Raw genomic sequence first — 12,912 nt, forward strand, 5'->3', positions numbered from 1 at the left:
GCTATTTTCACTGCGCATTTCCTATCTTTCCTTATTAACTCTCACGTTATACGTTCAAAAAGCAAGTAGATTTCCTCTAAAGCTTACAAAAGAGTAATATCAAATATTATCAGTTGCATATAAATTTATCGTGCTCCAAATTGGCATTAGAGTTTTGGAACTATAAAATCTAGGAAATCGACTGTTGGGTCGTGTAGAACACTCCTTAAATAGCCATAACTTTTTTTTGTATCTCCCCGTATGCTACTTTTTGAATAAAAAAATCTTTTTTACCATTCATTTTTGACCATAAAAGATACTGCTGGTATTTCTCGCTAAAAGCGGTCGTTCTTCAATAAAAAGGCTTTGAAGCTTGAACTTTTACCACCAAAGTGACAAAATAGACGCAGCATTGCATAAGAAAGCAATGCATGCAAGGTAAACATTTGAAGACACAGCACTTCGATTTCTCGAACCTTACAGTAATCCTAAACATTCAGAATATGTTGAGTTAAGGATCAGGATAGTGCATTACCGCATTTTGGCTAAACTGCGCGTAAATTTCTGGCAAACAACTATCTTAACCTTTCGATAGAAAGACCAAGACGGCACCTCTCAGATCACCCGATATGTGTCCTCTAGATAATTTTTTGTGGACCCATTTGAAGGTGTTAAACGGTGTTCCAAAATAATATGTAAGGAACAAGATATTTGAATTGCGTCTGTTTAACAAAAATACATCAAGCGTATTTGGAAAAGTTCACTAAACAATGTTAAGACGAACTGATACATGTCTCGCTGGAGGCAGTGATCATTTAAAACATTTATTGTAAATATTTTTAATTTATCAATTACAATTTGCAAGACAATATTGAAACCGTCGCAACCATACCTATACACCCGTCACCAGGTTGCTCACATTGTGATAAAAAAAATCAATTTCTTCTCTAATTTCCGCAAGTTATACATATAAATGTTCGTTTAACTATCAAGGCTATGCAAGGAGCTTAGTAAAGCAATTAAAGCTTGACCTGAAAAATCTGTTTAGACTAACTCCGTTTGCTGTGTTTTTGCTATAGAACACAAAAACACAGGAGTATCTTTTTTACGGATTTCGCTGAAATTTGAAAATTCAATTGAGAGTGAATAAAAAACCCAATCTTCCGGCTATTCTAACCATCCACGACGTACCTGCCACCAGGAGTACCAGTTCAATTTCAGTTGCAGTCGTGCATGAAACTGATGATTAATAGTGATTTACAATGAGTGAAGGCAGAAATCCTTCCGATTGTTTAAACACCACAAATGAAGCCCACGCGGGTCCGCAGAAGTTTGTTAAATGATTAACAAGTGATTTATCAAAATCACTAAAATGATCAATCATTAAAAGAAAAAAACATCCAATTTATCCGCTTGCTTTGTTACAAAAAGTACGCATACATTGTAGTTCTAAAAATGTCGACACTCGAAAAATGATTATTAGAACTTTTGGCATAAAAGCAACATCCAGAGCTATGAGAAAATAAATAGTGAACATTGTGTTTTAGCTTTAAACACGATAAGAGCCTATTTCGCCGTCCTGTGCAAAGTGAGCTTACTTTGATGAATCCAATCCAATATTCGAGATCTATTTATACGAGTTTCACCTTTACCTCTATCTTCCAGAGGATAAATATTTGATTTATAAATAAATACGTGGAATGTTAAGCGTCACAGTTATTACGTCTAAATCACCGAAATAGCTGCTTGGCGCAAAATTCTGTGTTTATTATTGCACAATAGCTTTTTGCAGAAACTTGTTTTGAAAATCCCGAAATCCAGCTGAAATTCAAGGTGCATCCAGAAAAATCTCAAGTTTACCAAGTCCGGGATTTATAGCAACATTTTCGTACAAAGTTCTACCGCCAAAATGGACAGTAAATAATTAACTGGCATCTGGTTGTGAATTTCAAGTTATCTATTTTCTCTACAAATGAATCATTTGATTTAAATCACATCGGACAGCTGGCATTGAGATGGAAAGGTTTTATATTTGTTATTTTGGGGTGTTTTTATGTTATGCCACCAGTTTGCTTTGTCCGAAGCCTCGATAAATATTTCCTTTGTGTCTTGAATTATTACCATGGAAAAACGTTCCATAAAGTAATCACGACAAATTGCAAACGAGGTTTTTTCCACAATCAAAAAAGAAATTAAGGATATTCGTCAACATCACCGTTGAAAATCGACATTCAAATTTAAACAAACATAAACGGGTGGCGAAAGTTATAGTCTCCCTGTGCCTGTCTTTCATAGCCTAAAAGACGCCTTACACAGGATTGAAAACATAGGGAGAACACGAATATCTGTTGCCAAAAAGACTAGAAAGATGCGAGAACGAATTAGGAGAACTACAGGGTGAATCGTTGGGAATGGGACACGGCAAAACACGAGACAGGGGACATGAAAATATGCCCATAGAAACTAATATATTGTGTAGCAATGTGGGGTGTTTCAGAATTACAGGGTGTTCAAGGTAGAAATTTTCATTTCAAAATCCCGTAATAACTTTTTATGTTTTCATAGCATCAACAACAAAATCCGTTTCCGTAGGTTTTGTAATATACCAAGCAAGAATTTTGATCTAAGTTCTACGTAGCTCCAAGAGGGCTTTAGTTACAACCCACCAGTTCAGTATGTCGGATCATATTTTTTATGCATGTCAAATTCCACTCACTGTAATGAAAGAGTGTATTTTTACTTAAAAAAGGCATTCTCGTTTAATCCCGAAATATCACTTTGTTTACGATATTTTTATCCAGAAGCTAATTCGCGTCGTATCATTTCAAATTCTTATTTAATTAAAATAAAAATTAATTCTTTCAATTATTAAAAAAAAAATGAAAAGTGATTAATAAATGAAAAATAAGTCCTATTATAAAATTCAATTGAGCGAAAACACAGATCATATCGCGTAGCTCACTAAAGCAAAAGTAATTTTGCCTTGGTATTTTTACTTTAAAATTATAATTTTTTACTTAAATACAGCAACTGGAAAGAAAATGGTCTGATTATTGTGCCAAGCTAAAGTAACAATAGCTAAGTACATTTTGCTTTACCGTGCGAGTGAGCCGTAGCCATCATCGCTTTTGAGGATTTGAAATGCGTTGAAACGAATTAGTTTATGGATGAAAATCTCGCAAACAAAGAAAGTTGTCGCGATTAAAGGAAAATACCTGTTTTAAGTAAAAATAGACGCCCTTAAATTATATTGAATAAAATTTGACCTTAGTTGCGCTGATAAAAAAATATGGCTAAATATAATGAAGCTGTGGGTTGTAACCAACGTCTTCTAGGAGCTACGTGAAAATTAGATTGCAATTCTTACTTACTACCTTACAAAACCTAAGTATACCAATTTTCATGTTGATGTGAAAACACAAAGTTATTCAAAAATATTAAATTAATATTTCAACCTTTAGCACCCTGTAATTTTGAAACAGGAAACATTGGCATAGGGTATATTGGTTTCAATCATCATATTTTAATGTCTCCTATTTCGGGTTTTGCCATGCCCCCATTCCCAATGAACTACCCTGTATAAAAAGTAAATGTACACACACTGAATTAACAAAAAAATTAGAGACATTAAATGGTGTAGAGAGGTACTGGGAGATATTTGAAATCAGATGCTTGAAGTTCTTCAAAGTAATTTAAATTAATTTTTTAAGAATTTTTATGCCCGTTTTCGTTAATGCATTCAGACGATTTAAATGGAAGCCGCAAGAGGCGGGAATTTAGTGACATAATACTGCTTTAGAGTAAGGTGCCGAACTGAACTGCTCGTTAAAATTGTTGCAATGATTGGCATGTTTTCCATTGTCCCTTTTGATTGGGAAAACATGAAGAGAACTAGAGATTTCCTGTGGATTTTGAATGATATTTCAGCTTCAGCAAGGAAGCACGTTCATAAATGTATATATACTATATATATTTATCCCTTGTTTCTGCTGATGTCCTGGTAAGTATGAAGCGCAAGTTTAACTGTTCTGCAGGACAAAATGGATCGATTACACAAGGTCCGAAACTTAACGTAGATAAAAAATTTTTTAATTTGACGAAATAAAGCGACCTTATCTAAATTTTATCTCGCTATTTTCATTTTAATAACTGAAAAAGCATGTAATAAGACTTAAAGACGTATTTATTCCACAACATCTATGTAAATTTTTACAGCTTTGATGGCCGAATCTGTTGTTGGAAATATAGGCGATATTTTCAGAAGTGACATCGAAGATAATGGTTTTTAAATCACTTTGAGAGCCTTTAAAATAGGTTCCAAGTCTATGTTATTTTCTTTTATTTTCTATTTCGACACGTTGATGTATCAACTGCTGCGAAAATAGATTTGTCATCCGATCAAGTCAAATAGAAATAAATACATTCCATATGAACGAGACACATTGATCAATGAATGAATATATATCGTTTCAAATGTAGAACCTGCTAAAAACACTAAAGCCACTGATATAAATACACTTTCGTGGATGAATTTTGCTTGCATAATAATATGGAGTAGAGAGACAATAAGATAGAATTTGAATGAATTGGTTACTTTTAGTGTAAACTGAAGAAGTTTAGAATTTATTGTCAACCGGATAAGGATGATGCATCAACAGATATAATTTAAATCGTCATGGATGGAGTTATATATACGCCCAATTTTTCTAGCCATTAAAAGTAGTCATAGAGCATTAAGATAACTCTCAAATAAATTGAATCTAAAACCAACCGGCTATAAATAAAATTCATTAGGTAAAAATAGGTAGTCTCACGTGCGTTATTCTGTATGTTTATGTTTGTGCACGAAACCCTCCGTAGATTCATTTTCTTAAATCAATTGGTTTGACAGATATATAACCGTTCCAGTTTTTTGATCAACCCTGTATATGGCAATAAACTGCAATCCAATTCGAGCAATATTGGATTGGATTGTGCTTGTTAAAATTCTGTGTCAAAAAAAAGTGAAAAAGTATACATACCTACATATCATATTGTATGAATTAGTAGAAATTCAGTGTACAAACAAAGTACACCAGTAACAAACACAATCCCACATGCATAGGGAAATCGTAAAAGCCAGAATATTTTGATTTTCGCTGAAAATGCCCTGAAACTCTCGAACATTTCCATTACGTGTTGAAAATTCTTAAATAGCATCAAATGGATATTGGAAAATTGATAACGGCTGCGCGAAGGTGAAAATGTCCCTTGTGAAATTTATTTTTCTACCTTCCAGAATTCGGAAATACTTCTATGAACCGTTGGAGACCCATCAAGCCCATAAAATTTTAACCAGCTTAAGCAACTTTCTTTAAAGCACACAACGTAAATTTTAAGTTACCTAAACGACAGACTTCCAGATCTAGTCACTCCATGAATCAGTCCTAGCTAATCTTAAAATATCCATCTAATTAAAACTCAGGACATCCAGAAATCTTAAAATATTAAACATTTCTATCATTACGATTTTAATTAAATATACCCAAATATAAATTTTGGCAAAGTTTCATAGTTTCAGGTGATCTTTCCACGGAATTTGAGTCGCGATAATTTCAATGTCACCCATTAAAATTTATGGCGGAAATGCTGTGGGAAAACACGTGTAACGCTATTTCACCAAAGAACAGATTTGAATAAGTCAAAAATCTTCTATATTGTGATTTGTTATACATACAGGGTGTCTCATGATAATTTGCGGTATGCAATTGAATCACTAATTGTTTTAGTTGAAATCATTAGGGTTTAACCTAATTTACCTATGTACGTTTGTACGTTAATGACGATGGAAGAAATTGAAGGTGCAAAAGATTAAATTGATTTTCGAAAAAATCTTAAATTAAATGGAAGTATGGACAATGGAAACTTACACAGGATTTGACAATAGTGATTTGACATACCTTCATAGTCACCCTCCACATCTGAGAAGAAAAGTGTTCGTTCCCACCCCCCAGTTCATGCCAAATTCTAATCAGTCGAAGTCGTATTGAAATATCGAGTTTTCAATCAAATTGTTGCTAAAGCATCCGTTTAACCCAAAAGTTATGTCGTGTTGCTTATTCCACAGTCTATTTTTATATTTCCATTAAAATTATTATATGAGAGGTGAACGACCGATGTGAAGTTAGTCTTTATGGATCCTTGAAATACTTTTTTATATATTACTACATGAACTCTGTTCAGCTCACAAGTATAAGCTTTCATGTGTGGAAAATTATTTCCTCTTAGTTAAATGTGTTCTACAGGGTCTGTTTCTGAACGCCAACCGTGGAGATATCTGTAACCATAAAACATGCGGGGTCGGTGAAATTGGGAAAAAAATTTGCGCGATTTGAAGTTCAAGATATTGCGTTTCAAAAAAAATCTTATAACTTTTGGAGCTATTCGAAAAAAAATTTAATTAAAAAAAAAAAATTTTTTGTTTTTTCCTTAATTTATTCGGCGAGGTAACTCAAAATGACTGATACTTTATCATTGCAATTTTTTTCTCTACTACAGCGTAGAGATGTTCTGTCTCTTGGATTTTTACATTTTTGAACTCAGCTTTTTTTTTATTTCACTAAAGTGTTACATGTTAAAGTTCAGTCTTGTGCCGGATGCCCCATTAACAGAGGACGCTGACTGTATTTCTATAACTATTGGCGATGACGCTTTGAAATAAAAAATGTTATAAAAAAAGTGATCAAGTTTATTCGTGGAAAGTTCCGGCATAATTTTTACATATGAGATATTTTATTTATGTATTTACAAATTTTCTGTAGAGAGTGTTGCAAATGTCAGATAAAAACTCAAATATCTTGGGAACGGATCCTACGATGTACAGAAGTGGTGGCTCGTTGGAAAAAACTTTTTTCCTCTATCCTATAATGTGTCAGACAAATCATTTTATTTAATTAAAATACCTTTAGAGATCTCGGAAAAAACTGACATATTTTCTAAATCAATAAAGATATCGAGTTAGAAATTTCGGAATATAAATAAAATTTTACGGTTTTACTAATTAACATACCAAACATATATCATTCTATTAGTTATTTGTCAGAAATTTACAACAATTCCGGACTTTATAATAAAATGCTGCCTAAAGATATTTCCATTAACTAAAATAGATTTTCTGACACATCTCCGTATAGAGCAAAAAATGGTCTTTCCAACGAGTTACCACTTCTTTAAATTTTATGATCTGTTCCCGAGATATTTAAGTTCTTGTCTGACAACATTCGCAGCGTTTTCTACAGAAAACTTGGAAATATATAATAAAATTTCATATGCAAAAATTATGTATAAACTTTCCACAAATAAAACTGTGATATTTTCAGTACACTTTTTCATTGCATTTTCTTAAGTTATTTGACATATTTTCATTGACTATATGAGATGCATTACCTAGCGGCGAAATTAAGAATTTAAGAGAATATTTATAAGGTTTTGTCTTGGTAATTTTCATTATGACATTTTTTTTCAAAACTTCGTTTCCAAAAGATTTAGAGATACAGCCGGTGTCTTGTGTTAACGGGACGCCCGATATTTGGGTGAACATATTAAGAACCCCTTTTCGCATAACGTGCTTTGAAAATAACATTCGCACTTCTATTTAATAAGGATATTTTCTATAGTTAGACTGAATTTGTTTTAATGTCACCTACAGTTACAAAATCAATATAAATTTATTTACAAAATGCCTTTCTCAAGTGAAGACAAATGAGTCGCAGCGAAAGGTGGAAGTTACTTTGGACACTATCTACTGCAATATACAGGAAGATAGCAGTTAGCTCCAAATTCTATTCTATTCTTTCGTGGAAATTTAGCCATCATAGAAAGAGCAAATTTTATTAACACAATTCCACAACTTCTATGCAAAGTTGCTATGGAAACAGAAGTTCATAAAATGCATTCGAGAATATTGAATGGAAATTTAAGGAATTGGAGTTTAGTTTAGGTTAGTTGAAATTTGTAATCGCGTTTAACCGCATATTTTGCGAAAATCAGAAGTTAAAATGTCCTCCACGTTCTCTACTAATCAAGTGGTCCTAGTTTTATACCAAACCGAGCTCAGACGACCCTAAATATCCATCAAAATCTGGATTTACATGTTTGATTAGGTATGACAGTCCAATATGACCTTAGCATTTCCTTTGCTCACTGAGCAGATTGAAATATTTTATTTACAGAAAGAATTGAGCGTATCTCGCAATATCGTCGTTAAACTTGATTGGTTACCTGCCCCACTGACCTGGATTCGACTGTACTTTTTACGGTCAATTCGGAAATTGTAACTCGATTATCACTTTCAGCGTGGCCCTGAGATCTTTGATATGACGTAAACACGCCAACCAATATTCAATTGTTTTCAACCATCACGGTGTTCGAAAGCCAGCTTTGGGATTTACCACACTTTTTTGGAAAAAATGCGGCGATAAGATTAACTTTTAAGACTTTTTTTACGTGAAAAAATATACGTTATTTTTCAATTCATTTTAAAAATCCTTCTAATTTCTAATATAGAAATTTGTGTGTCAGACTAATAGATTCAGAATGTTTAACAAAAATCGAGAGAGGAGGTATGTGGGTGTGTTTATGTTACTCACAACTTTAAAAAAACTTAAATTCCAAATGGCCCCGATAAGAAAATAGTATCGTATCTTTTATGGTTACCGAGGTCCCTCCTGTTGAACTCCAGAAACGGAAATCCTATACAATCTTAAAAAATATATTTCTTTGTGCTAAAAATACACTTTCAACCCTGAGAGAGTCGAGAATTATTTAAATCCTCAATGTCACAGGAGGCCATTAAATATCGCGTCATCAACAACAGGTTTCCAATTTTCTGGAAATAAGAACGGAATGAAAGAATTAACGACATTCCGCAATCGTGGGAAAACATATGGAGCCGCCGATCCAGGTATCTAACCTAGGTCAGGGCCGCATCCAGACTACAGCGCCACTCGCCATTTTATCGCAGAAATGGTGGGAAGGCCATTGGCCAGCGGACCCACCGCTCTATAAATAATTCGGTACATCCAGAGAATGTCCAAGTATAGCGCGTTGGAGGTGAGCCAGACTCTGATCAGATCAGGGTTGCCAGATCTGACAAGAAGAAACGAGGATTGGTTTTTTTTTCTTGAAAGCGTTTTTCCTCTAAACTTAATTTTGTTAATTAGTGAAAGATTCTTTGATTCTCACATATGTATTTATAGCTTCCCGGGTTTCTACCAAGTTATCGGGTGCTAAGTATAGGTATTCTGTTCAAATAACGATGTATATGTGTTATAAGATTGTTTTAATTGAAAGAAATACCATAAAAGTTATTGAACATTTTTGGTAATTTGGCAACAGAATCAGATATACATACATATATTGTGATTTTTCTGGATAGCCCGCCAATCTCCTTCGTTTTTGTGTCGACCTTGAGACTAAAAATAAGACTTTTCGGGAAAACAGACAAGTGTTTGTTTTGGTTTTCTTTGCATCCTAAACAAAGTAATAACGCATTTAGGTCTTTTATTTTTCAGTTTAAATTAGGAGTTGTTCAACAGAAGCTACGTTTAGTCTTCAACAAAGAAAGAATCATTCTCTTTCCTATCTCACGTTTTTCTAAACTCCAACTCACAACGTAGGAAAAAGTGTAGTTATTATCATATCTACTATCATAATTATAAATTTGCATAATTTCGGTTATTGTGAAAAACTTAACTTTTACGATTTCCATAAAGGTTAGTTCTTCAAACCCTTATTTTTTTTGTCAACGAGGTAACAGGAACGACACCAAATCTGGACAGAAAATTGGTGAATTGGTTAATTCCAAAGAATTTATATTTGCTGATGAAGTTACGACAAGTTTAAAAATATTGTTTAAAAATTCGCGTAACAAAATCTTGGTAACTTTACTAGGAGAATGATATTCATGGTAACGTTGAAGTGAAGACAGATAATGAATCAGTTTCGCGGCGTTTATAGAAATTTTCTTCTAGATAAAGTAGCTATGAGCATCTATATACATTCATCTGTTGGCCTTAAACTCGGGTTTTGAAACTTCTAATAACTATGCCAGCAAGATAATTTCCAAGGAAACCTAAAAATTGACTAACGTCTTACTCTGATTTCGCCGTTCTCATGGAAATGAAAAAATTAACCATTGCTCTGTTTTGATTTCGTCATTTATATAGAAATTATCTTGCTGAGATCGTTACTAGGAGTTTTTAAAATCATTAAAAATAATTATAGTCTATTGGGTGTCGAAAAAGTAGATTATCCAATGTCTATAGTTTAGAACATCGATGATCCCAGAGATTCTCACAAACAAAATTGAAATTGCGCTTAGGTAATATTCTGAACATATCTGTCCTTTTTACATTCATATAAATCATGTGTATCAGAAAAGAAAAACACTTCTAGTTATTGATTATTTTATATTCTTGTTTGGAGGGAATTTCCCGTCTCTCTTGCACTTATAAGACTTGCGCCTTAATTAGACGAGGCAAAAAGATATTTACCTCTGGTGATTGCGTCACCTTGTCACTTGTGACAGTGACAAGTACTTTTTTAAAGAATTTTCTTGAATAAAATTGTAAATTGGTAAACAGTTGTGTTTAGTGTTTAGCAATTTTGTTATAATGTAAGTGGAATTTAAAGTGTAAATTGAAATTTTTGGGTATGGAAAATTACATCTCGTTCGTCTAACATTCCAAAACAATAATCGCGGACGTTCTTTTATTCTAAAAGAAACATAATGGGCGATTGTTCTATTGTGTTGTCTATAGGTTAATGTGGAGCAACGCCCTACAAGTGCTCCAATAAAACTGTTTTCCCCAGTCTCGGGCTAACGTTGAATGCGACAAACACGATATTTAATAATATAACAATTAAATTTATCAAATTTTTTTCTTTTTTAGTCCCAATTCAAAGTTTTAAATTATTTTGCTTTGAGATCCAAGCTGTAACCTACTTGAAGGTATTAGGTGTAATTTTAATTTTTTCATAAAAGCCCAGTCAAAATTTCTTTTATCACATTAGTATTTTGAACTTTGAAGTCTTAAATAAATTCTTTGTGTTTTTCAGACCTCGTCCACAACTACCACGACGACAATGACAACCCCAGCCAAGTTGTATGGAAAAGATCCAAGTGTGTATGACGATGTGGATGTAGATACCCTCTTAGATAAGTTAACGGCAGAAGAAATAAATATTCTAGCCAAAGAAGTGGATCCTGATGTAAGTAATTGATGATTTCTTAGGAATAGTGATGTTAGAAAATGCATAAGATAAAAAGTTAATTTTGTCATTGGTGTGGGTAACCCCATGTTAAGCTATGGTCTATGAGATTTTCAGCTAAGAAGTTTAGCCAATGTTAATTTGACTACTAAATTCAAGCTAATAAATATGTTGGGTTCAAACAATTTGTAAAATACCTAACAGCTAGCATGGTGTTAAAATTTAAATCTGTAAAATGCTTTGGTAAAGTAAAAAAAAACGCAATTGATATATAACATATGACATAGAAAGTTCCTCATCTTAACTTTTTATTCAATTATTATGTGTTATACTCAATTTTATGTGTTACATAAACCACCAACATTAGATAATAAAAGTTGTGTTTGACTTGTTTCTGAAGACTGTCACCATGGTAATTGTATTGTCAACAATTAATATATTCATTTCATTCATTATTAAAGGTGTTAATTAAAAAGTATCTTTAAATTTTAAGCATGCAAAAAAGTCTTTAAATGCATACAAAATATCTTTGGCTTTAGCTACTTATGGTGTTGGTTTTATGTTGTCTTACCCTAAACTAAGGGAAAAAAATAAGGGTTTGATTCGTATAAGTCAATATAAGCATAAAAAATCATAAATAGATGAGTAGCTATATTGCCATTATATCTTTTGAATACTAATTTGATGAATATGTCCTACAATTCCTATTTAATTGCATCTAAGTTCCCATATTTTCTTAAATACTCCTTGAATTTCTTTTAATTTCTTTGAATTTTATATTTCTGCGGGATTCTTATTTTCCCATATTTTGATGGAACTCCAAATATTTTCTTGGAACTTACAATTGTTTCTACACCAAGTTTCTGTAGTACTTTACCCTTTGGGTTTTGACAATTGCTAATAAATGTCCTGCTCCTCATTCTTTTACTTGATTAGCTGTTGGTTTGGTTTTTTGCCATGATGGGTTGCTGTTATTAAAAATTGTTACCAAGTTGTAACATTTTGTTACACTCAGGACATGTAAAAAAGGGTCACATTAAAATGTTATCCAAATGTATCATTATACAAGTTGTCTGAAACTTTTTTTGCCAAATTTCAGAAGTTAACTAGTTGGGTCATTTTATGAAGAAAATTTCATAGAACATAGGTCTGGAAACACTTTGTTTGCTATATATAGATGTTTTTTTCCATTCCTAGATTGTCAAAATCTATAAGTTAGTTCGATTTTTGGGATTAGGTCCCTTTTATTACATAAAAATATTTTGTGGTGTGCAACTATCCTCTTAGTTCCTGAAACTTAAATTTCTTTTAAAGCGGTCATCTGTCTACTCTCTGTCATAGGACTTCCAGAGCACAGGACACGGCTCTTTAGCTTTAAAAGGAAAATTAAATGCATTCTTATTGCTAGAACATTTTAAAATTAAGTTGAGTCCATATATTACTTTGAAACAACACCTGCGTGATGGCGGTCTCGTTGTTTATTTTGTGCAAATTTATGTAAATATTTCTGATAACCTTAGGTTGTAGCTCAGCATATTGTATTGTTGCATTTTTATATTGTAGACTGTCATTATGTGAAGATATAATTTCTATGAATATCACCATATGTACATATACAGGGTGAGTCGGAAGAATCGTGCCAAACTTCAGGAGCGTGTTGTACATGAAAAATAAATGTAAAAA

At 32.8% G+C, this 12,912-nt stretch overlaps 1 protein-coding gene and 1 long non-coding RNA gene across 8 annotated transcripts in view; one reads left to right on the plus strand and one right to left on the minus strand.

The window, feature by feature from the left end:
* tmod (tropomodulin) overlaps nucleotides 1-12,912 on the plus strand; it is a 79,882-nt gene that overhangs the window by 37,453 nt on the left and 29,517 nt on the right. For 5 of the 7 annotated variants that reach the window (XR_010732374.1, XR_010732373.1, XR_010732375.1 and 2 more), the window contains exon 2: nucleotides 11,077-11,229. Coding sequence is in view for 2 of the 7 variants with exons in the window: in XM_066285208.1 (XP_066141305.1) it covers nucleotides 11,077-11,229 (153 nt within the window). In the remaining 5 variants the exon portion in view is untranslated. Of the gene's footprint in view, nucleotides 1-10,522; nucleotides 10,634-10,829; nucleotides 10,970-11,076; nucleotides 11,230-12,912 lie in introns of those variants that run through there. The other 2 variants (XR_010732376.1, XR_010732377.1) reach the window with 2 other exon arrangements.
* Nucleotides 1-12,912, minus strand: part of LOC136340853 (uncharacterized) — a 92,952-nt gene that overhangs the window by 30,547 nt on the left and 49,493 nt on the right. The window lies entirely within an intron of this gene.

This window comes from Euwallacea fornicatus, chromosome 8 (genome assembly GCF_040115645.1).
Source record: "Euwallacea fornicatus isolate EFF26 chromosome 8, ASM4011564v1, whole genome shotgun sequence".
Taxonomy (NCBI): domain Eukaryota; kingdom Metazoa; phylum Arthropoda; class Insecta; order Coleoptera; family Curculionidae; genus Euwallacea; species Euwallacea fornicatus.